The sequence below is a fragment of the Fistularia commersonii genome, chromosome 4 (assembly GCF_037954325.1).
Source record: "Fistularia commersonii isolate RoL2024-O1a breed Wild chromosome 4, RoL_Fcom_v1.0, whole genome shotgun sequence".
Classification (NCBI taxonomy): domain Eukaryota; kingdom Metazoa; phylum Chordata; class Actinopteri; order Syngnathiformes; family Fistulariidae; genus Fistularia; species Fistularia commersonii.
The window spans coordinates 8,327,369-8,352,904 of record NC_141287.1 but is presented as its reverse complement, the minus strand read 5'-3'; the positions used below and the strand labels follow the sequence as shown (position 1 = coordinate 8,352,904).

At 37.8% G+C, this 25,536-nt stretch overlaps 3 protein-coding genes across 3 annotated transcripts; 2 read left to right on the top strand and 1 right to left on the bottom strand.

Moving 5' to 3' along the window:
- Positions 1 to 14,417: 14,417 nt before the first annotated feature.
- On the top strand, positions 14,418 to 17,950 carry rnaseh2b (ribonuclease H2, subunit B). The gene is made up of 11 exons (XM_086144549.1): positions 14,418 to 14,600; positions 14,899 to 14,967; positions 15,436 to 15,543; positions 15,841 to 15,917; positions 16,139 to 16,253; positions 16,336 to 16,400; positions 16,562 to 16,661; positions 16,930 to 17,011; positions 17,097 to 17,142; positions 17,459 to 17,536; positions 17,785 to 17,950. Exons 1-11 carry the CDS (start codon positions 14,537 to 14,539, stop codon positions 17,893 to 17,895), a joined length of 915 nt encoding a protein of 304 aa, XP_086000675.1. The 5' UTR covers positions 14,418 to 14,536; the 3' UTR covers positions 17,896 to 17,950.
- Positions 17,951 to 18,999: 1,049 nt separating this feature from the next.
- c9h13orf42 (chromosome 9 C13orf42 homolog) lies at positions 19,000 to 20,906 on the bottom strand. Its single transcript, XM_086144503.1, has 3 exons — positions 20,414 to 20,906; positions 20,193 to 20,337; positions 19,000 to 19,238 (listed from the first exon to the last, which is right to left on the bottom strand). The coding sequence occupies exons 1-3, from the start codon at positions 20,813 to 20,815 to the stop codon at positions 19,000 to 19,002; spliced, it is 786 nt and encodes a 261-aa protein (XP_086000629.1). The 5' UTR covers positions 20,816 to 20,906.
- A 1,860-nt stretch (positions 20,907 to 22,766) lies between these two features.
- On the top strand, positions 22,767 to 23,776 carry LOC147234550 (TLR adapter interacting with SLC15A4 on the lysosome). The gene has a single exon (XM_086144548.1). The coding sequence runs from the start codon at positions 22,767 to 22,769 to the stop codon at positions 23,655 to 23,657; it is 891 nt and encodes a 296-aa protein (XP_086000674.1). The 3' UTR covers positions 23,658 to 23,776.
- The last annotated feature ends 1,760 nt before the right edge of the window (positions 23,777 to 25,536 follow it).

The window sequence follows — 25,536 nt, the reverse complement described above, 5'->3', positions numbered from 1 at the left end:
ATACTCGATTAATTGAAAAAAGTGCAGTCAAAATCTTTTCCCTATGTAGAAAAATCTTCTCTATACAGGGACACAATTGACAATATGACTGAAAATTCTCATTCTTTTAACTATGATTTACACATTTAACGATTCAGAACAACATACATTTGCCACCTACAAACAGTAAGCTAAAATTAACTTGCCAGAGCGTTTTCTTATTAATTTTGGATTCTTTGGAAGCTCATTATTTTACCACAAACATCTGTGATGGCAGAAAATGTGCTACTGCTATTTATATGGGCTGATCCCACACTTTCCACTGAAGAGGCCAACCAAAGATGATGATATTCTCCCCAAAGAATAAAGAGCTATCATTTGTTTGAGACAAATTAATGCAGAGCAACCGTTATTTCTTGTTCCTACCATTTATGATGAAATCTGGCATCAGGCATTTAAGTTCAAAGTCCCATCTGATTTAACCGGCAACCTAATTATCACTGATCTGTGTCTTCACTTCATACTTTTAAACATATCGCCTCCTTGAAACAGGAGATGGATGTTTGAGGTGTTTCATGTTATTGTGCAATTTCTGTAAATGTTTTATTGAAAACATGGGAGATAAAGCTGGACGAAGGAACTCATCCACTAATGCAAATTTTTGCAGTAGCCAAATTGTAGAATTTCAAAAATGGCATCTGATGTGTGCTGAGCCCATTAAAGTGCCTTCCCCATACACTTACATTGATAAGCAAGCGGCTGCAAAATGAGAGATAGTTTTTTAAAAATAATAGAACCCTCCACCCCAAAAATATCCATTAACTTTTGTAATTGGATTTATCCAATTACGGTTTTAAAGTCCTGCAAGGAGCTGCAAGATTAAATTATTTTCTTGCCATTTTAGTAGCTGAGGCTAACTTAGATATTAGCAGGAGAAGTCGTGGAACTTTTTGACCATTTGATGGAAACAAATGGAGGTCCAGCCTCCAACACTGTATTCAGCTCTATTATACAGCCATGATCCAGCATACGTGCCCAGTTGAGCCACCTGTTTTTAATGGAGAGAAGTAGTCACATTAGAGAAAGTTCTTTAACTTTGGCTTCTTCCTCACAAGTCATGACTTTCTTTGTAGTTATCTTTGTAGACAATCTTTGTAGTTACTGCTAACAGTTAGACAATTCATATTTCATTATATTTCTTATTCTTCCTCTTTTCTACTATTATCTATTACTGTTATGTTTTTGTACTTGAAACTCTGGCACAACAATTTCCTTTGGGATTAATAAAGTTGTTCTCATCTCATCTCTCATCATCTCATGACTGCAATAATGTCTTTTTTATATAATGAGATAGAGAATCTTCTGAACTAGTTGCAGCTAGATGAAAATTATTTGTTTTGTTTTGCAAGTGGGAAGCAGACCATGTTAAAAGATTTTGAAACAACAGTTTTGTTGAATAATCCTCTCATGAGACTATACAATTGGAGATCTTACCATGAGAAAATCAGTTTGGGACTTTTAAGTGCAATGTCTTTGTGTATACCAGTGCAAACAGTGCTTTAAGTGGATAAACCTCTGTTACTGTGACCTCTCTGCTCCTCATTTAGATGACTCTTTTTCAGGCTCATGATGAAGAAAATTCCAACGCTAATTTTCTTAGCAAATTCCTGTAAAGGATGTGCTGCAGGAAGTTTGATGAGACTAGCAAGGGTTTTACTTGACAGCTACATGACAACAAATCCTGCAAAAGTGTTAGAAAAAATGAAAGAAAAAAATTTTGTGAACTATTTTTATAAGACAAAGTTGTGATTCGTTCTTAAGTCAGGTTCAAATTGGGAGCCAACAGTCCTGAAATCATTTGTTCTCCCATCACCTGCAGCTATTGTGTGGTTGGCCTTTTGTGCTGTCCTGCCCATTAAGCATGCTGATGTGAGAGGGAGCTCCACTCCTCAAATCAAAAATGACCAAGATGGACACAAAACATTACTTCGTTCAAGGACATGCCTAACCTGAAACCATTCCTCCCTACATTGTAAAAACAATCAAAGGTGTAGCAAATAATTGATAAGGCTTTTTCATAATATTAATCATTCCATTTAAATATGCTTTTCCTGTAAAATTGTTGGACAAATTAATAGGACCCGTTTTAAAGAATTCTGTTTCATTCAGTTTTTGTAATGAAAACTGAATGTCTTCAGTCTCTCGCAAAGCATCTACCTATAGCGCCGTGTTGATTTAGAATCAGATTGTGTGACAGAAAAGGGATCATTGTGGCCGTGGTAGACAAACAGCAGCTTCTGAACATCCTGCCAATATGAGTGGAAATAATTCATGTATCGGTGCCGTGATTCAGAAATGCTTTAAAACCTAATGGGTCCTCCGTTGGCCTGTCCACCCTGTATTGACCTATTGGCAACCTTAAGAGAAAGGGCCATTAACTGTGTTGAGTGCCAAAGAAATCACCTTTGACATAACTTTAGAAGTGATTAATTAACTTGACAGATATAGGAACTGAACTTTAACACTTTCTGATAAGGAAATTCAAGCTCAAAACTCTTTGAATTTCTAATTATTTTGGCTCATATTCCACAGTACATTTATAGTGCCTTTGTGTATTATTTTAATGGTAAAATCAATATTTAAGTGTTGCCACTTCATTTTCACGACATCTACATCAGATTCATCCGAGCAGGCGTTTTCTTGCTCACGGAGTACAATCTTCAAGTCAGACGGCTATGACTAGTAATGAGTAAGAGTTAACCCATAAACACCTAAAATATTCTTGAAGCCTTTGGAATGTGTTGCAGTCATTCTTTTAGGAAATAAAATGGAAATGGAATGGAAATTATGTACTGATAAAATCCAATCTTAAAGTCCCCTGAAGATTATATTAGAAGAATAGTGAACATAATGGCAGCTGACATGACATGCTAATTGTTTTCAGTAAGACCCTTCACTCTCTTTTCAACTTTCAGGTTAAAGCAGACTCAAGGCTGATTGAGAAATATTTTTCTCCTTTTCAAATCCTATAATTCATTCCGAGAAAGCTGAGAGAAGCGCGTGACCTTATTCTCCCTCCTCGGTGATCTATTCTCCAGGAATGGCTGTGTGAGTTGAACACAGTATTGTTTGTAGTGCTGTTGCATATTTTAATTAAATAAAGAGGAGCATAATCATGAGTTACACTCAGTACTTTGCCAGGAGGATTACAATTATTTAAAGCACCGTTTAAAACAAAACATCATTCTTCTCAGGAAATAGTAATAGATCCATCATGTGACTGGGACATACATGTTACAAGATCAATATTTTCTCTGTTGTACAAAATCTTTTGATCAGGGGGAAAAAATCCTGAAATTGTGTTGAAAGCTTTATGTTTGTCATAAGTTAAGTTTTCCTTAATGTAAGTTATCTATCATCTGCTGGTAAAGACATTTGTTCCCCGAGGAAATGGTCTCACTGATTAGGCAATACTTATGAAGACAAACATTTGGTAGATATGTGTCATCGTTTGGCTGATGTAACATCAACTGAATTGAATTTTTGACAAAGAATATCGTAGTGAAACACAAGAAGCAATAAATTCAAAAGTTTATAAAGCCATTTACTCCTACAAAATGTTGAACATACTGAGAATATGTTTTCATCATCATTACCAACGCCGTTTGAGTTAAGCCACATCCAGGAAAAGTTAGAAAAGTGCTTCACATACATGAGCTCCTTCACTCCAAACCATTTGGAACAGCACTTGTGTTCTCATGTTGCTGTTTAATGCAGACTAAAGCCAGTGTTTTTAAAGTGGTTTGGGATCCCCCTGAGGTTTGAGGTTTGGTTTGATTTGATATTTTGAGAGCTGAAAATAAAGTTGCTAATTATTTTGCGGCTATGTGACTCACTCTATTCTATATTTGAAAAAAGCAATACTGTAAACAAATATAGTTGGATGCAATGGGCTCTCTTCAGGCTTTAATACAAAATTACCACAGTGATATGTAGTCTCGTTGTTACAATGATAATGATACCATGAGAAGCTTTGCATTGTTTGTTTTTTTAAATAATTCAGATTTTTTTATTGCTTAAAACTTAATTATCAACACACTGTTATGTAACATTAATAAGTGCTGCAGTTATTTGACACTAAGTATTAAGACCGCAGTGAGTGCAGTAAGGTCAGTGTTAGTAACCAATGAAATCTGACACAATCAGAGTTGCTGCCACAGAAGAATAACCTGTCAGAATAATATTGACACACCCAAGGCTGTTTTGCCATGTTGAAAACAACATATTTAGGTATTTAAACAGAATTAATTGCAATTTAGTTGCATAATCTTCTTCTTCTCCTTTCGGCTTTTCCCTTCAGGGGTCACCACAGCGAATTAACCTTCTTCTTCAGTTGTATTATACATGTTCTATTTACTGTACATTGATTTTTATGCATATAAAGAGTTTTTCATATTTATGTCCATTAATATGATTTCATTCACAAGCATTTTGAACCCAGTCAAGACTTTCCTCAAAGCTTTGTCGGGTATTTTATAACAACTTTGCTTTCAGTTTTATATTATTAATTATTTGAGGTGCTTAAAAGATCAGTGTCCTTTTAGAAAGGTTATATATATCTGTGCTAACATGATGTCAGTTCATATCTTAGGTTGAAAATTAGTGTTGAGTTGCCATTACATTGCAAAGAACCTCAGGCAATATTGTACAGTAACAAAAAATGTAACTTAATCAATACCAAATTAATCTGCACAGCTCAGTGAGCAGAGAAGTGATGTCCAAAGGCTGGCCTGGGGTTTAATAAGGTGCTGGAGGCCAATTTTAGACGGCCCACAGCTTGGCTCTGTTTATTTGGCTGAAGTAGGAAATAAACAGGTGCAACTAATGTTTTCATTATAGTGAGATGAACAGTAAACAGTTACAAATGGACTGTATCGTAGGAACAGATGTAGCAGACCATAAGTTGCCACCCATTCCTGAAACTAGTGCAGTTATTTTTCCATATCAAATCCTGTGAGGAAAACAATCATTAAAGTAAGTCCAAAGAATTCTGGATTAGAATCAGCCAGCTCATTAGAAAGAAATAATCATAACAATTCCAATTCCAAAATTGCCCCCAAAAAATGCACAAATGATGCAGTATATTTGTAAATGCATCTGAGTTTCGCACACACTCATCTGTTGAAAGAAAATCAATGGAAACATACTGTGTTTGGTGTGACTCAGAGCAGCCAACCCCAGGTGTCTTCAGGGTCACCGTGTCTGTCTGGAAAATGTTTAGACACTATGAAAGGGGAACATTGGTTTAACATTAACACCACATCTTGCAAAAAGCTACTGGGGGGATTACATTTGATAAAAAGTACAAATATCTCCAACTTACCTAAGAGAGACATTTCATCATCGGATCAGAAGTACGAGACATCTCATCTGGCCTCTGTGGCTCAGCTACTGTGAACTACGACTAGACCTGTAGTCGGTTAGCATCATCCACTTCTTGCCCATATCATTCTCCCAATAACCGCAAATGCATTGTAACATTAACATACATACACTTACTCTAAACTTACAAACACACAGTGACGGCTCGAGTCAGACCAACTACTGTATTCTCATTAGTATCCTGTTGCAGTTGGCTGACAGTAAACTGAGCGTGTGCCAAAGTCATAAACTTAAACACCCCTCCCGCCATTACCTCATAATGATGATATCACACAACTGTCTCATCCTGATGACATCACACCACCAGATTCAGAGACTCACCTTTTTTTCCCTGTTGTTTTAAACATGGCCGGCTTGTGCCAAGAACCTAATCCTCTGAATAGCTAAGGACAAAATACAGACTACAAGGCTGGACCCTGTCAGGAAAGTAATTATCAATTTTACGATTGAGATGAAAGCTGTTGTCCAGTCAGAGCTTATTGGTCATAATTTAAGTTCTTTTTCACACTCTGAGATAATGGTTTTGGCAAGTAAAGTCCTCATTGCCTATAGCATGGAGGTTTGCCAAACTTGCTTTCTTTGTCTTTCTGGTCACGGATGATGAGATCAGTGGTCTTACACATTGGCTATCCATTACTTCTTACTATACAAATATTTGCTGACATAAACCATTTTGTCCATTAATTAAAATTGATTATGTTTAAAATGCCAATGGGTTTATTGATTATGCACAATGGTTCAAGAAATTCAGCACAATTCTAATGTTAAGTTCGCATTCACTCATGAAATCATGGCAGGAGTTGTTTTACTTTAGTGCAAAAGTGACAGTTAGACATAAAAGCATAGATCCATCACAGGGACAATTTCACTAAAAGACGGACTTATTTTATGAAGAGGCTGGGTCAATTTATCTTCTGAGGTAAGTTAAAGGCTACATGTTTGGCTCCCCGCCATCTTGTACCTGTCAGCTATGCAGTCAGTTTGTCTCGTTCAACATGAACACCTTTTTTTTGTGTGTTTGTCTCTACGTTGGTCGTCTGATTTCAACCAGCATTTGCTCTTTTCCGCAGTCAGTCGGAAAAGAGATTGATGGACACAAGCATAAATGCTTCAAATGTAGAGCAGCCTATAAACGCATTGACTGTGAACTCATTCCGCAGATCTGATAAGAGATGAGTACATGATGACAGTGGTTGGATTCAAAGTTTAAATAGTACACTTTAAAGCGCAGATAAACACAAGCATATGGATGGGGTTTCTCAGTGGTGGGAAAATCATATGTCTTAAGGGGAATATAAAACAACTACACGCATCCTGTGACATGCATATGTGTGTGTATGCGCAGGTGCGCGCGCGCGCGCACACACACACACACACACACACTGTAACAGATTGCTCTTTTCCCTCGTGTTTCACACTCCACCTTGTAGATTTATAAAGACTGAACATGATGACTTTGCCTCAAAATGATCACAGAATTGCTTCAAAAGACTCAGACAATCTTTTAATGGCCTGAATTGTCAACCGTCTCAATTCACAACTCATAAATATGAAGGTATAGAAAGCACTGCTCAGCAACTCGACTTTTTGTGTCGGAGGATAGGTATTATTTTTGGTCAGAATATGCTGATTTTGTGAAATATCTGAACCTGTGGATGCATCTGTACTGTCGAATGAGGGTCAGGGAAAACGTCAAACAACTGCAAGAGCGTAAAAGGAAAGGTCTGGAGCATTATCTTATTAGATAATAATAGACTCATTTATAACTTACACAAACACACTCCCTTTTAATCATTATCATTTATGGCCACTAAAAGTGGCAGTGTATTTTGCTTGAGACACTGCTGTCTGCCTGTATTTTTGTTGTTAATAGTTTGTTGTTTTTGTTACGGTAAGGATGTTTGTACTTCAGTCTAATAGTAATTTCCTTTATATATGTTTCACATACTTTCAGTTGTTCAATGTGTGTCCAAATAGTTTGCCTCTAAGTGCCCTCTTTCATACCAAAAGACTATCTCATGACATTCAAGCTGTTATCCAATGTATATTTACACCAGAGCTGAACTCAAGGTCAGTTTTGAAGAACCTACTTGACTTGAGTTTCCACAGAAAACTACTTCTTCACCACAATAAAATCCTAAACCATTTAAAAACTCTCCATTTTCTAGGTGGATATAATCAGAAATTTAAATCAAGATTGAAATGTTTTTTCTTTCATATATTCAGGAAAATGGTCAGGCATATTTGCATGCAGTTGAACAATGTGAACCTCTTGGACTATCAGTTCATTTGGAAAGGAAATTGGAGTCAAGTTTTTTGAATCAGCAGGATGACAATCAGATGTAAATCTGGGAGGCCCTTCCTTAGTTAAAGAAAGGAAATCTGGGTCTTGACTACTTCAAAGTCTGATCTTGACAACCCAGCTTTTGTGGAAGTGTGTCACGGTTTGAGCTTGTCTCACGCTCCTCTCGTGCTTCAGTTTTTGCACCGTCTCATACTCCAGTCCCTGTTGAGTGCCAGAGCTCCTCGCAGTCTCAGGCTGGGTGGTCGATCAAAAAGTCGTTTTTATCCTTTTAAATTCTTTGCACGTTAATGCATTTATTGTGCAAGTTTGCTAATCAGGTTCCCTGGCATATCTGAGGTTTTTTTTTCCTCACAATCACAGGAAAATGCTATGAGCACTAAATTGTGGCTTTAAATTGATTTAAAATCAGCCAGATTTTTCCTTGAAAAATTAGCCAGGAATTATTAAGTGCTATTATAAGAAATATATTTAAATCAGAAGGCATTACAGTAAAATGTAAAACTATTCACTTAAAATAAACAAGAAATTACCTGAAAACCAGCAAGTAAAATTGCTAATACCAGGTAGAAATTACTAAAACATTAACCAAGTAATTACCTCAAAACCAGTAAAAGAAACACATTGTTTAAACAACTCCTAAATCTGGAAGAAATTATTTAAAAAAACATTCAGAAATTGCAAAACTTTGTAAGAACATTTTGATTCATAAATACAATATTGATACAAAATGGATTATTTGGCTTTCAAAACACATATATGTCATAAGATATTATCACATTTTATGGGCTGGGATGTTACATTTGCGCAATAAAGACAGTTCCACCACAGCACGGAATGTGGATGAAATTTATGGAGAGATAATGAAGGTTCTAGACATTGTGCGGATATCTTGGCTGGTATGTCTCTTTTGCTTTGAGGTTGGGGACATTGCTTGGGAATTAGCAGAAAAACATGTGTCTGAGGGCTCCGCTCTACATATAAGGGAACAACCCTGCTTATTCTGTTTCATGATAAAAGTTTATGGCCTAGTCCAGAGTCGGGGGCTCAGCCTGATTGTTGAACCTTGAATCAGGCAGAAAGAAAGAAGATTCCTTGATGTTTTGGAAAGTGGATCAGCTCTTTACCCGTGCAGGGGATGTGGAAGGTAACTCCATCCAACTTATGTTTTGCGGCCTCCAAGAGTGTAGTATGGCAATGTCCCTCTGGGAATCCTGCGGGGCTACTGTGAGAGTATGGGGTATCTTTGCTATTGTTACAATCAGGTCCTTATATAACCACAATTTGGGCCGTGGCTGTATGTTGACAGTGGGTGTTGGGCTCCACCAACGGCTTGTCACGAATCTGTTTGTGATACTCTTGGACAGGATCTCAAGGTTTCTCTGCCTTTTGCAGATGATGTGGTTTTGTTGGCCTCCAGCTGGTGCTGGGGTGGTTTGCACCTCCAGCTCTTCCAAGAGGCCATGACTCCCAATGAAAAAAAAGAAACATCAAACATAGAAGCATGCTAAATTGGTGAAGACAGTGTGTTGTTCTTGGTGGAACAGCCAGCACCACCACTTCTGGTGGATCTCCTGTCCTGACACAACCTTAGAGAGAAAAGTGCTGGGGAATTCCGGGGTCTCATAAATAAACAAATAAACACATTTCATACACAGAGTCCTTATTCTAATTACAGCCCTGGACATTTGCTGAGCAGCCTCTAATTTTTCTCCAAGCAGCGAGACTTGCGGAGCCGTCTGCGGCAGACCAGCAGTCGGCAGATGTAATTACCACATCATCTATGGTCCCGGGTAGCCTACGCTGGGAGAGTGGGAGACAGTGAGGGAGAGAGCGAGATGGAGAGAAGGACAGGGCGAGAGAGATTGATTCTAGTAAACAATAATTAGGGTTGGGGATGGTGTATTGCGGCACGTCTACTCGATGGGACACAGTAAGACAGGGGAGGAAAAGAAAGAGAAGAGACAATCAAGGCTCGTAGACCGAACAGTGTCAAGAAGCCCCCTGACAGACTTGAAGTTTAAATTTATCAGACCAGATCAGTCCTCTATGTGGAGATTTCATGATATATCCACGTGCCAATTATGATTTCAGTCACTCTGTAGTGTGTAAAATATAGCCAAAGCTCAAGGTGATATCATGATAGTTCCAGTGTTGTCTGCGCAAGATCATTCAGGTAAAAGGGATATGAACCACAAAACTGGTAATTTATCGTTTGTAAAGCTGGAACGAAGCAATGTTTGGCTTGGACTCTTTTAACATAATGAACAGCCATTTCAGGCCTGGACGCATTGATTGATTAACTTTTAATAGTACAATGCAGACTGGTTGTTAAAGCAAACCATTTCTCTTCATGCAAACCTTTTTATTTTTTATAGTTTTTTGCACCATAAAATTTTTTTGGCACAGCCACTTATAGCAGGTCCCATCACCTAAAATAGAAGTGCCAGAGTACAGAGTTGCACAATTTTCTCTCTCTCTCTCTCTCTCTCTCTCTCTCTTTCTCTCTCTCTCTCTCTCTCTCACACACACAAGCACACATGCATGTGCACACATTTGAACTGACACACCAATACACACACGTAGCACATAACTATTGCTTTCATTTACAATAGTTATTGTGATGATAATATTTGGTTGGTCTGATCACACTTAAAAAATTAAAACATTAAGTTCAAGTTTGTTAGTGCTTCCTTTTTAATTTATTTATTTTTTTGTTTTACATTTTTCATGTGATTTCCTGCCATTAAACAAGTGATTTATTACATGGTTTTAGTTTATAACTTGCTTATTCTAGTAATGTTCTTGCCAATTTACATGCTGATTTTGAAACAAATCTGCCTCAAAAAAGGCAATCACGAAATGAACACGTTTGAAAAAAACAACAGAATTTATACAAGATTGATCCAGAAATTTGCAATTTTTAATTTTATATAAGACTCGAGATTCATGGCACTGCATTTGATATCTTGCAACCACAACTTTAGGAGCATTTGAATTAAGAAGTCCATATGACTTCTTTTTCTTGTTTGGAAATTGGCTGGTATATCTACCATGGCATTGGTTCTGGTAGCAGAGTTATTAAAATTGTGTTTTATCTGGTATAAGGACAAGGAATCAATGCATCCTCTTAAACAGTTTGTGAAGCTTGAATGTGAAAAAATAAAACTAATCACTGAAATCTGCCTTGTTCACCTTCACATTTGTCAAGCCTACATCAAACAGAGAAGCACAGCCCAAATCCTGCTGACAGATCTCTTAAAGGAATAGATCACCCAAAACTTGAAAATTAGTCAGCATCTACCTATCCTCATGTTCAGAAATGGTTGGTTAAAGTTTCTGAGTTGACAAAACACTCCACAGTTTCACAGGAAAACAGCTTCCTCCCACACATCTGAAGTGAATGGTGACCTAGATTCAAATGTAATAAAACAACAGAAAAAAAGAAACATAAATTGCCTCCATATTGCTTGCCTGGTATAATCCAAGTCTCCAAGACTCCTGACATCTGAAGCTGACTTTTAAAGACATCGTTTACACCATGTTTTAAGCACAAATGTCTCCAGTAGAATTGTGTATCCAAAAACATCACCCATGCCTTTCTCATCATAGAAGAAAGTAGATAATGACAGAAGTAAAAGTTTTGGTGGAACTATTCCTTTATAGCCTAGTTTTGCTCCAGATTTCGAGTTTGCAGACAAAAGCTTCAAATAAAAGCTTTTTCTCTTTGGCAAGGAAGCTACACGCACTCTCCAACAAGTAATAAAACCAAGACAAGTCAAGAATTTTTGTATACGTACAAGACATTAAGTTGAAAAATGTGACAAAAAACAGTATACAATCCACACCGAGGAGGAAGAAGAGATTTCAAAGGGGGCCAACGCATCATTTATGCCCTGCACCATTGAGGATGTTCAATCTGGCCCTGGTTTGGTGGTTTAAATTCATTTAGTATGTGTTTCACAGATGTCCTGCAAAGTTGCTAACATGTAGTGTAGAGAAAAGTATAATATTCACTGATGATTTGCCCAGCTAAAGAATACAGTATCAAAAATTGAAAGCTTCAAGAAGTTTCAAGTGATATAAATATATATATATATATATATATATATATATATATATATATATGTACCTACACAGCTTTCCCATGTAAAATACTAAATCATCTGTACAAATGATGTTAGGTCTGTTCAAGTCCCCATATGGTTTGCTCAGTGATGGAAAGGGGAATTACCCTGCAACCAGAGGCCTCACACTAAGCAACTGATGCTGGGAATAAGGAGTCATCGTCCTGTGAGGTGGGGGGGAAGAGGAATTATTCTTTACGGGAAGCAATATCTCCCTGGTGAGAGGCCTGGCAAAAACATTACGTGTGCGTCTGAATACATGAGACGCACCAAGTAAAATTTTACAAACATGCACAAGACAATAGCAATTCAGTGATTTTTGCATTCCCGACATTCCTTCCTGTGCATTTCCAGTCAGCATGAGGCTCACTGTTCCAAAGCGCTGACATCACAAGGGGGTTCCACTCTGCCTTCCACATTCTGCCTCCTGCTCTCTCACAATCTCACCCATATTTGGAAGTGAGAGGAGGGAATCCCAGATGATGACTCAAAGGCTCTTGCTGCCAAGGGGAATTCTCTCCACATCTGTTTTTATGTGTGTGTATTTGTGTGTGCAGGTCCATTATGAGTGCATCAACGTGTACATTATCTCCCTGGGGTGAAGATAGAGTTTAGATTCAAAGGGAATTCTAAATGGCATTGTAGCTTTAACAGACATGAGAAGTAAATGTTAGTGACTGTACCTGAAAGAGAAGTGTGTCACAGCTCGTGAAAAATTCTTTAGACTATAACTTACTTCTTTCTCCAGTCTTTGCAGCAAATAAAATGCTCTGCTGTTTATAGTAAATACTAGAAACCAGTACATTTCACCTCTTGGTCTATAAATCCTAAACAGATATCAAAGAGGATAAAAATACACACAGCATGGGGTGCACAAATACAACTTGGGGCTCAGTCAATCCGTAAACTTGACCCTGCATTGGACCATCACAATCGAACCCAAATGGACAGATATTAACACAACCTGCTTTATATTCTCAACAGTGTGTGACCAGTGATTTGCTGCCCATCAGTCACAATGCACTCATATACTTTAAATACAAGTTCACTTGAAAAATTAGATCTGCACCAAAAACGAAGCTCTAAACTGAATTACAATGGGTCGGTGGAGGCAATGCTTGAGGAGAGTAAAAGCAGATGGCCATGGTTGTGTTGAATTCTCTTTGCTGCTGTATAATGGAATGCAATTTGTTGAGTTGGTTTTAAGAGAGTCCAGCATGGTCTTGAACTCCATTTCAAGCAGGCCATATCTAGGCCTAAATTTAGACACTTTCTTCTCGTCTGCATGCTGGTGACAGAGGACTGAGATCTCTTGGGTTGTGTGTGGTCCAGTGTAGCCTATCAGAAAAGCCGCTGTTGTTCTCCCTGGCAGCCAGACACACATATGTTCCCTCAAGCAGCCAAAAAAGAAAGAAAGCTTTCATGGAATATTCTGTTTAGCTGCTCAGACTGTTGTGTATGATACACTCGGGACCCATAAAACAAGTAATTCACAGACAACATCTCACCCACACTTTCTGTGCCACATACTACAGCAACATAAATCTCACTGATTTCGACTGAGAATTGAAACCGACAGTGTGTGTAGCAAGTGTTACTGAAAATCGCAACTGCAATTTGGCCTATTGGTAAAAGTATTTTTAAAATTACACAGAAAATCCTTAAGTCCCGCAGAAATGTAACAGGAGAGAAGGAATAAAAATAGTGTATCAGAGACACAAAAAGCAACAAATGCCAATTTTCCGACATTGCATTGTAGAGAGATGCTGCATGGCAGTGTTTGAAATCCTCGTCACCCCTAAGGCAAATCAATCCCTTGATTGTTACCAAAACAGGCCAATTAAAAACATGAATAGGCTGTGGTGCGGGTGTATCTGGTGCAAAAAAGCCAGAGGGACAATTAAACAAAATGACGACACAGCTATTATAACGTAATGAAATATATGCATGTATGAAACCACACATACATGCATCCAACACATTCCCACTGGAACATGCACAGAGACAAATAAACAGTGTAGGCAGGTGGAAAAAAGTGACTCACTGAAAACCGACTGGGAATGAATGTCAAACCCAAAGCAACAGAGTAAGAGACGCCCCCAATGAGTTGTGTGACAGTTTAAGGAGTGGCAACAGGGAGCCATATATTCTTCAAGCACACCTGACAATAGACTATTGGGGTATCTAATGAGACATACCAAAACTTGAGATACTTCAGCGGGGTAGATGTGAAATGGAGTGTGGTGCACCGCAAATATAAGGTGATCATGCACTAGTGTACAAGTCCTGCACCCATCGAAGATCTATGTTGACCTCTATCGGACTCTTTGAGAACCTACACATGACTTGACGTCACATGGGAGCGTACCACTGTAATTCCAAACGGGTAACTTGAGTGAAGTAAAAGTATGCGTTTTACAACTTTATCTCTTTGGTTTGGCAGGATATTCTCATTTATACCTTTTAATATTTAGGGTTCTTACCAGTCAAAATTAAGGAGACGAAAATATTATAGTGGCGTCTCCATCTGGACACAGTTTACCCCTGTCGGATGAATGGTGGTGGTCGAGAGAGAAGCGCCTTTTCTGTCCATGTTGTTTTCTTGTGGTCGTCTGCTATTTCTTACTGAAGCATCACTTGCTCTTATCAAAATTTGAAAGTAAAAAAACAACAACCGTAACACATAATGACTACCAAAAAGAAGCGAACTCCAAACGTTCAAAATGACAGCTGGGTTGTCATCACGCCAGGTAACTCAAGCTTGCAAGCTGAACTAGCTTGTTAGAGACTCACGCTACGTATGAACTAAGCTAAAACTTCAGGCGTTGTATTTCTTTTTGCTATGTTCATCTATGACGAGCTAGCGTGTATGCTAAAGACTTCCGCGCAAAGCTGCTGGTTGATATTTTGTTTTGGTTTTACTTTCCATGTTTGTTCATTAGTATTTATGGCCTTTGCAAGTTTCCCGGCTAAATTCCAGAGACATGGTAAGATGCTCTGCAACGGTAGAGCGCACAATTTCAATCTTGAGTTTGTTTTGGTTTCCAGAGTCCGTCTTCAACACGCAGATGGTTGAAAGTGACCCAGTGTTTGTGAGACTAAGGAATCCCGCAACAGGTATTTCTACCAATGGTTATTAGTTAATTTCTATGAACATGTGTTATTGAACAACAATTATACATACTCTACAACAAGAGACAGATCATTTTGCAGAGCTTCTTATTGAATACACCAAGAATTAAAAGGGCTGTCTGAAGTCCTGTTGTAATACTTACTAATTAAACGGCAATTTGGTTTATTAAGGTCGTTTCCAGGGATTTTAATACCTTCCAAAATCTGCCAAGATTAGCACAAGTTATGACCAATGAATTAGTTAAGTTATTTCCAGGTTTGTTCTCATTAAACTTAATATTGGCAGAAATCAAACAGCTCTAAAATTCCAAGATGAGTAAGGTGCCAGTTGAATGAACAGCAGGATCTTGATGAACATTATATTAGAGTATACAAAGCAACTTAGTTGATGGATTGTTTATCATGAACTGCCTTGCAGATTTGAAATTGAAATAACCTATATTGTCAATGCAGATGCAGCATCTACGTACATGCTGAGTAGTGGTGATTCAAAGCTGTATGAAGTAAAAGCCTTTTGTGAAGACTTCCACTCCTGGTTTGTTGGCCAGACAGTACAAAGAGGTTGGCATTAAACTAGTCTCTGCATTTATTCTGTATTAAAGTGACCACAACTGAATAAGCCAGACTGAGATGAACGTACTGAACATGCATTCTATTTGTAAACTTGAAATCAAAGAAGAATCAATAAAATTTGAAGTAGATCTGGTTATCACAGTGAAGATTCTCAGTTTGGTGGTGGTTTCTTTTCTTCAGAATATTTTTAGTATTTATGCTGTTCATATTGTAGCCTGTCATATAACTTTCGCTACTGCTAACATTCTGACATTTATTTATCAGCCATGTTTCTTTTTTCAACAGATGGACGACTCCTGTTTATTACACCAATGGACCCTCTCTATCTAATTTTACCATACTTGATGAGATCTGGAAAAGAGGTAAGAATAACAGATCTGTTCATATCACAACTGGTTATCCAATTTTGTTTCTCTGTTGCATACCGATATTTTCCATGACTGTAAAGGTAGGTTACACATTTGTATTTGTTGTGCCGTGTTTCACATTATTGTCTGATACCTTTTGATGCGTTGTTTGTAAGTTAGAAATATAAAACTGATAATCCTAACCTCTAATTGTTACGATGGGACCTGCTGATTAGGGGAAGTTCCAGCCTGTTGATCAGATGATTATGGATGAGGAACTTCCAGCCTGCTCAAAGCTGCTGAGTTTCTCTTGTTTGTTGGGCTCCATACATCACATTGCTGAAGAAAAAGGTGAAGGATTAAGGATAATATTTTCAAGCTGCAAGGGGGGGATGCAGGTCTATTTAATGTTTCTTCCCTGGTATTCTTATAGAGGTGGGAAGCCTGAAGTTTCATCGATACAGTGAAGAGAAAACAATGGACTGGTTAAAAAAGAAGGTATTGAAAAATGCTCACCTCTGTTATGGAGTCTTCTCATTTGGGTGTAAAGACAACAGACATTTTCTACTTAACATACTGTAAAGATGTGAGTAGGTGATGAAAAATTGAGCTTTATTTTTCATTGTGAAGTTGTATTCAATCATTTCATTTTGGTGTAGGTAGAGAGGACAGTTGCTGTACTCAAGAGGAGAAATATCTCTGTGGGAGAGGGAGTGAAATCCACAACATACATCAGAGTGAAGTCTGAACACCTTGAGGGTAATTACTTCATTTTCCCGGCAGCTTCGTGTAGATAGGCAATTTTGTCCTGTATTGAATGTCTCTGAACAGTCTTAATTTTTCAATGTTTTTCAAGCCTTTTCAATGATTTGCGGCACATAAAATAGCCAATAGATGGCAGCAACAGGGCACATAATTTCTATCATAAAACTTTAAAGCTGCCTCATTCTTTCATCCACACTTTTTGAACTTGTTCAAGCTATATAAAACATAATAGTTCCTGATTTTTGTCTTATTTCTGATACAGAAGACTACCTGCGATATGCTCACGGTTTAATATCAGCATATATCAATGAAGACCTGAGCAAAGCTCTCCTTAAATTCTTGCAGTAAGTTTATATGTCCAACACTTAGACATTGCAGTCATTATTGATAAAGGTAAAGATTTCTGTCTTATACATGTCTTTACCTCAGGTTACCAGAGCTCATAAGTCCAAAGGAGACAGAGCCCCCCACCAAGGTACAGTATGTCTGACATGGCTCAGTCTAAATTGCACGTGGCTTCACCTGCACCTGCTGTTGAAATTAAAGTACACATGTTCATGCAGTCCTACAGCTCCTCTTCTCTTGTTCCAACAGCATGTTTTTAAAAAAAAAATTGATGCGGCAAAAATCCCTTCATTCTCTTCTTGTACAAGAATTTTCTAATTTTTTTCTCATTTAATGCATATTCAAAGGTCATCCACAATTGTGTGTGTGTGTGTGTGAGTATTTTTGTGACGAAATGTTTGCTACTAATCGCCATTAACAGATTTTCTTACGTCCTCATTTGGCAGAAACGGAAACTGTCCGAGAAACCGGTAGAGGCTGAAGAGGACTACACTAAATTCAACGGAGCAGACTTCACAAGGAAAGTGAGTGCACATGGAGTCATTCTGTATAGAACACACATTGGAGGAATGCGTGGTATCTGTGGTAATGATTTGCATTGGTTGTATCATTTTAGTTAAAGTCTTAATTTGTTTGTTTTAGTCTTTGAAGATATTCCTAAGGACCTTGAGTGATTGCCAGTGTGGCTCTTATTTGTCCACTGTGCTTTTTTGTTTGAACTGAAGGTCAAAATATGAAATGAAATCTTTTTTTTTTCTCTCCCCTTTTTCAGCCACCAAAAAAGATGACTGCAGCTCAGAAAACTCTGGCTAAAGTTGACAAGAAAGGAATTAAACCCCTATCATCCTTCTTCAGCCCCAAGGTCAAAGCAGAAAAAAAATGAATATTGTATAGTTTATGGCTAATGTGTCAGCTTTGTAATAAAGAAAGAAGTAATGCGTTTGGCAATATTTCATTTTACTCCATTTGAGCCATTTGTTAGTAGGATTATACAAAAACTACTTCACCACACTTAGATAACGGACAAAGGATGAACCAGGAAGAAAACACAATTTGGCAAGAAATCCAATGAACCTATGAAAAACTGTTTTTTTTTCTCACATCAATGTCCGCAATCTGCTGTCTGTTCTGTCACATTTATTTATTCTGTGCTTGCATCTGTCAAAAATCGAGAATGATACATTTGAGCTTCAGTTGGCAAAAGTTATTCGAATAATTTCAGTTAAAACCACCTATTATCAAAGGATTAAATCATTTGGGATATCATTTTTCAATTTTATGAGAACCACAAAATTAGGGTTGAACAAATGAAAGCATACTTTTTATATTTTTATAGAAAAAAATAAAGTCAAATATGTTTTGTTGGATGGATAAAATGACCCCTCATCTTTTTGGTTGGATTAACTTCACATCCAACATTTTTTAAAAGCATACTTATCAGACAAGTTGTATATGTGAAATGAAAATTCAAATTCGGACAGCTCTCATCAAGCAACCTTTTATTCTTATTTTACTTTCGGGTGTTCTCAGGGGTTGTCAGAGAAAATCATATCCTCCATCTAAGCCTATTCTCAGCGTTCTCTTCTCTCACACCAACTAACTTAAGGTCCTCTTTTGCTGCATCGATAAATCTTTTTGGTTGTCCTATAAGGCCCCCCCAGCCCGACTGTTTTATCCTTAGCATCCCTCTACCCAGATATTCACTATCCCCTCTCTGTGTCCAAACCATATCAGTCTAAAAAAATTAGCCTGAGATTTAAATTGATGCCCTCTCAATTCTCCGTTCATTTAAAATACAATTCAGCAATCAGACTAATTTTACTTCATATGCAATGACGAATAATTGCACTTAAGTTGATGTGAAAACATCTTGGCTTTATTAAAATTATTTCAAAGTTGAATGACAGTATTAACATAATAGTAGCTGATTATCAAAACGGACCAGGTTAAATTGGCAGTGCTTGAAGTTTCAAATATCAGTTTAGTTTTATTTCTTTTGTAATTTGGGTTTGATGCGTAAAGTCTGAAAGGCGCTTGTCACGGCTTTGGGCAGATGAATTGGATTCCTTTGAAGCCGCAACCTGCTGCTCGTGGAGCCACCTATGTCTTTCTTATTCAAAACTTTCGTGTTGGCACAGACCTCTGCCTGCTCAGAGTCTCCTGTGTCCCGGGGAACCCGCAAGACCCAGTTAGAGTGGAGGTCATGTTCTGCAGAGCTGGAAGCTACTATTGGAGACAGAGGGTAATGGGGTTTACAAACACTCCTTTTTTATTTACATACTTAAACTTGCAGTTCTACCTTTAAAAAACAATAATGATAGTAGAAATGATATCTTCACATATAATAATCAACTTTATTTAAATAGCTCATTTACAAAGTGCTTTATACTGACCCAAACTGAATTTAGACAAAGGAAAATTAACAGACATACCAGTTGTTTTAATAGGCCCACTGACACAAAGTAAAGCATGATTACAATGACAGTTCAAGACAAACCAGTAACTTCTATCCATGTTGTCATGTATGAAGCTCGATTAAGCAAATGAAGGCACATAAAACTGCAGTCAAATTTTGGATTTTTTTTTTTTAACATGATCTCTGAGTTAGATTATTTGAGTGTAACTGCAGTTTTTGAGTAGAGTTTTCAAAACTGAAGACTAAAGGAAAGCGTTCCCAAGCTCAAAACAATTTAGCATCTTAAGAATCTTTTCTTTATTTCTTTATCTTTTTTGCATTAATGACTACCAGTAGAAATATTTACAAATGTGTGAGATAACACGGTAAAGCACTTGTAGCTGTGTTATAGTGGAAAGGTGAGTCTGTATAAATCCAAACATGTTAAAAAGTTTTTCCATTAACTTCAATTTGCGGAGTGTCTCCAGAGATTAAAAATTTTGAACCAAAACATAATTTGTCAGATAAGAAGCCACTCTTGTGGTGGGACAGCAGCAATTATAAGCTTATAATAACAAAAGAATAAAATATTTACTTGTGAGAGGGTAATTTTAATAACAGGTCAAAGGGAGAGGAGCTTGATTATCCTCTGAGCTGTGAAACCGTGCCATCTGGTCCACTTTCAATAATATTCAGCTCAATATTCAATGACTTGATGTTGCAATTTCCTGGACAAATGTGAGTGAAACTCAGCATTCTCAATCAGTCAGAAATTTTAAACTCACCTATGAGGTCCACATCACCGTGTCCATTATCCATATGAGGTTTGCGTTTCGCCTCACTGTCACAGCTTGCGATAATGTCATCCAGGTACTGCAAAGTGTCTTCCTCATTGGGAACTGGTGGGGCAGACGGCTTTACGAATGATACCTGTAGTTAAGAAAATGGGAAAATGGGTGTATTTTTGATTTTACCCACTGTGTCTCATTTAACAGATGATACTTACCGGATCTTTTGGTGCGGGGGCCCGAGACTTCTTTTTCTTCTTGGACACAGTGGCCTTGGTGTCCTTACTTTTCAAGTCACTCATACTCTTTACATACTGTTGTCTCAAAGCAACAAGTGCCTCCAGATACTCCAGGCAGTTCTGGTTCTGAGAATACAGCCATATCCTATCCTCCTGTCTCTGATAATAGTAAAAAGTAGACTGGATGCTCACTGTGCTTTTGCTCCGTTTTAAAGTATCTACCTGTTTTTTTCCCCCTAACACCAACATGGAAGTGCTGCGGACCAGTCTGACGGTGCAGGCGTTGTGGTAGTCGTGCTCCAGCCGACATCCAGCGCCACTGTCCCAGCTTCTGTGTCCATGGCGGTTGGGACGGAACACATTGTTTATCTTCCTGAACATTCCTCCGAAAGCAGCCCTCACATCTTGTCACCAGCCTCACAGGCCTCCATCAGCATGCCTGATTCTCTGTCAATGAATGTAACCTGGAGTTGTTCACTGGGCCAGCCGCTGTCCATGGTGCTGATAAAGTAAAATCAGACCTGAGACAGTTGTTTAACCTGATCCCATGTGTCTTAAATGTTATTGGATGTTGCTGGGCAACAAAGCTCCAGAAATGAGCTGGTAACTCTACACCCTGTGTAGGGAAACTGTGTCAGGTGTCCTCACAGCCAGCAACCACAGTATCAAAACCCATTACTTTTTAAACTTGCAGCTATAAAAGACAGTAAGAAGACCTTTTTCTTGTGAGAGGGTGCTTTAAGATCCCATTGTCACATTTACGAAGCTTAAAGATACTTAAATGCATGCTACTGTGTCGTGTTAACAGAAGAACAAAATGACAATGCCACACGAAAGACACTGTCTCCTGTTTCATGCACCTCTGTTGCAGACACATGCAGAAGGCCTGAATAATGAGTCTTACATGAAGCAAATTTGGTATATGAGGTACTTTCAATAAGGGGAATTAAGGGGAAATCCTGTCTATGATGAGTGTCAGTAAGTTTCCATTATAACCACTGAAAACTGAATTTGGTCTTGTTTGTGAAAGATTCAAACCTGAGCTGCAACTAAATTTACATGGTAGGTATGGTTTCAAAGGGGATATGGGTTATTAGTTTTTCTAGTTTGAGGTTCCACTTCTGCTCTAGTAACAGCTGCATGATAGAAGAACAAGCCTAGAGCAGCACAGCGAAGCAGGAAAAGAGGAATTTGTGTCAAACCTTTGACTTTATTTTGATATTTCTGCTTTTTGCACACCGTTTCAACCGGAGTTGTCCACGAACAACCATAATCCCATTTCCACATGACAAGCCATGTCTGGGAGGGGCAAAGACACCTGCGGCATCAACATGTAGAATTACGCTTGTAGAAGGTGATAGAATGAGGAAAACCCCCCAACAAAAATCAACTTTCTCACTTCCTTTCAGTGTGGTATTAAAAACATCCCTGACTGTGAGGTATGTGCACACTGGTGCTTGTGCAGACGTTCTGCTTATTTTTTGTTTTGTTTTTTGTTACAATTCCATTTGTTCTTCTCTGATTTGATAAGGACTGCTGTGGATTGAAAGACTAGTACAAGGTAGGACTGTCTTTGTTTATTGGATACAGTTTAATGATTGTTTGGTTGGTAAACCAAGATTGTGGTTCAATAGATTGCAATTAGAGCTTGGTGATATGGAAAAATGCAACACTGCTATATTCATAGACTATTTATTGATATCTGTATATATCTTGTCTATAATTTGTAAGATATCTCTACTTCAGAATGCACATAGGAGACGTGCTGAAATTGTGCATAAATGAATGGTCAATTTTATTGAACCTTTTATTTATATAACTGACAGCTAGTTGCATGCTGGATTTAAAACTATTTCATATGCAATTAAAAACAATCCCACAAACAAAGACAGCAACACTAATCTGAAGATTTTAAATATTTTCTTTCAAAAGATGGAAAGTCAATAATTCAATTAAACCTATACACTTACATGTGTGACTTTCATTATTTGAAAAAAAAAATCCCCAAAATGTTCGATCTTATTGACTGATTTTTAGGTTTTAGGATTTATCATTGTTATTAGGATATTTTAAGTATTATGATAAAAACATAAATCATAAATAAATGAATACAAACAAATGCATCAATACAGACATACAGTACATAAGTAAATTATTTTTGAAGCTTTTTTTTTAAGTCAGATATTGACTGGTCTGTTGATGAATAAAGAATACAATGCAATTGTAAGATTATATTATATATTATATATATTATATGGACTTTTATATGGACCTGGTATATACACAGGCTTGTGTTATATCATAATATGCCTGCATGCCCTCTCTTGCAGCCATGCTTTGTGAGGGAAGATTATTGATCATGACCTTTGGTGAATTGGAGGAACTGGATCCTGCTCCTCCTCAGAGGGGTTATGGTTCTACCAGGAGCACTTTAAGCATTCACCAGAGTCCCCTTGAGCAAACTCTTGAGAGCAGGAGTCTTTCAGTGGATTGTGTGTCCATGCTGCAGGCCCCAAGCTTCTTCAGAACCTCACCGGGCAAACAGATTTCTCCAAAAATAAAGATCCCTGCTCAGGCTCAATCGGATGGCGATGTACCGTTCCTGGTCCCGTCCTTTTGTCAAAGCATTTGCCAAAACTACAGTGACCTTCATATAGGAGGCGACCACGTGCTGCCTCTTTCAGCCACTGATGGAGAGCTGCGTCTGTGTGCTGACGCCCAGGCCGTTGGTCCATTTCTGGAGTCATGTGATGTTCCCCCAGCTGTGGAAGAATCTCTTCTGGGGCAGCCAGCTCAGAATGGAATACTACATCTGAATCACTGGCGACAGGGAAGTGGCCGCGATCGAAGCTTTGTGCTCCAGGGACATGAAGGACCGCTCCCCAATTCCCTTCTTAATCACTACCTGGAGCAGAAACTTTTGGACTTGTACCAGCAATACATGGTGGAGAACATGATCAGGGAAAGAACCCCTGGCTCTGGTTCTGACCCGGGCTCTATTTACCCTTTGCTGGGCTCTGAGATGTTCCTGACCAGCCTGGACCAGATCACCATGCAAGTGAGTCGTGAAAGGAACTTAGAAGCTGGAGTGGCAAAGGACATAATACTGAGCTGTCTGCTGCGGGTAGCTGGTGACATGCAGTCTAGTGAGATCAGCACACCTTTCCTCCAGATCTCAAACGAAGCATCCGGGAAGCAGCTCACAGAGAATAAAGAGGAGTAAATTCAAGTAATGCTTTCATCCAGTTCTTCAAATTTGATGGCCATGTTTCATATACAATGTTATTAATCATTGTATATTAATATACAATGATTAATATACTACTTAATATACTCCTCAGCTGGATTAAGAACATTTAAGCGAGATCTGTGCGAGGAATAATTGTGAAGAAAATCTCAAGGCTGATCTTGGTTTGACATGTGTTTTGCTTTTTTAAACCAAAAATCAATCTAATGTTTTTGCTATTTGTATTCAGAGAATCTGACCAAAACTGCTCATTTACCTTTTAATCTGCTGTAAATATAATATAATATTAATCACAGGTTTTTCAAATTTTTAAGTTTGACTGAATGAACCAATTAAATCTTTTGAAATGCTCTTGAATCTTTTTGTTAAAATGTGCGCCTTCAAAATGAATAAAACTTTAATTTTACAATCAATTGAAACTTGTTGTTTTGATTTTAAGAATCACATTTAATTGCTGTATTGCTCATGTAGACTTTTCCTAGCTCTTAGACTATCCCCTTTTTAGTTTCATTGAGATATCCTAGTAAAAAATAGAATAAAGATGCAAACAGATGAGCTGAGTATAGGAAACTATTAAACAGAAGAAAAACACAACTGAAGCCGATGCGGCAAATTTCTCATTGCATACATGTATACCAACAAACCAAATAAACCAACAAAAATGTAGAACAGAACACTGATACCGGCACAGCTGGCTGTAGCTGCAGCGATGGCGGCACCGATTACCGTGAATTATTCTGAACAAAGGAGAGACAAAAGTGAGAATGTTTCATGATTTATACTTTACAACAGTTTATAAGTTATTTGTTTCATGGGACAGTAGAGCTTCATTACAGCCTGTTCCCGGATTATTTGTGGTAACATTACATTTGGTGTGAGTCATCATGGCAAGACACAGTCCTGGAGGAGAGTTATCCTGCTGTGCCTGGTGCTTCTCTGTGCAGGTTTCAGCTGCTGTGCAGGTTGCAGTCAGAAGACATCGATGAAACGCATCAGCTTGTCTCACTTCCTGTCTGCCATACTGCTGTAACAGCTACTGCTATTCTAAAAGGATAATTCTTCCCTATTTTAAAGAAGTTCAGTTTCCCAGTTACCAACATTTTAACTCAGGCAACTTTTCAAATAGAGACGTTGATATTCATGATAATCCTTGCCGCAGCTTCGTAATTACTTCAACTGCATTATGCTCCCACATAGAGGAAGAGCAGAGTGGTTTAAACAAAGATAAAGTGATAATTTCAACTATTCTCATGTATTTTGGCAGATTAACAGAAATTCAATGAACAAGTCATTATCCATGTATTATTGCATTTAATGAATACACCATATTTTGAATGATTAACAACATTGTCTTATTATATGTTTTGGCTTTTGATTTTTTTTTAGAAAATTCTAATGATGATGAAGTACCTGAAACCGAACCAGGATGTGAAACCAAAGCCTTTTCTAATACATTTGTTTTCGATTTCTTATAGTATGACAGTGTTTCATAATGTAAACTATCAATATTTGAAAGAAGAGACATTCGGCTGAAGAACAATTAATTGATCTCATGACTGCCCAATTCTTTATGCTATCATTACATCTTCTTCGATAAGATACATTGAGATTTGAAAGAGGTTGCAACGCACTGTATGTAATCTTCCACACATGATGAACGATGTTAATCAATCGTTAAAGGCCCTATTCAGCTTAAAGTGTAGGCAGATTAATATATTTGCTTGTATTAATAATAAAACAATTGCAATGAATCCTCCTTTAAACTGGATAATAATGTTCAGACTGCGGAAGGTGATGAAAGAATGGCCAAGGCCTCCTCTGTCATATGCAAATCCAAAACTGAAAGTCCTTCTAA

Bases quoted from the DNA above. Each gene is read 5' to 3' on its own strand.
- LOC147234550 (XM_086144548.1), top strand. From the start codon at position 22,767: ATGCTTTGTGAGGGAAGATTATTGATCATGACCTTTGGTGAATTGGAG.
- rnaseh2b (XM_086144549.1), top strand. From the start codon at position 14,537: ATGACTACCAAAAAGAAGCGAACTCCAAACGTTCAAAATGACAGCTGG. The intron at 16,254-16,335 runs GTGAAGGATTAA...GTATTCTTATAG, and splicing joins TCACATTGCTGAAGAAAAAG to AGGTGGGAAGCCTGAAGTTT. The intron at 17,537-17,784 runs GTGAGTGCACAT...CCCCTTTTTCAG, and splicing joins GAGCAGACTTCACAAGGAAA to CCACCAAAAAAGATGACTGC.
- c9h13orf42 (XM_086144503.1), bottom strand. From the start codon at position 20,815: ATGTTCAGGAAGATAAACAATGTGTTCCGTCCCAACCGCCATGGACAC. The intron at 20,338-20,413 runs GTAAGTATCATC...TCTTAACTACAG, and splicing joins CCCCCGCACCAAAAGATCCG to GTATCATTCGTAAAGCCGTC. The intron at 19,239-20,192 runs GTGAGTTTAAAA...TGTCTCCAATAG, and splicing joins CGGTGATGTGGACCTCATAG to TAGCTTCCAGCTCTGCAGAA.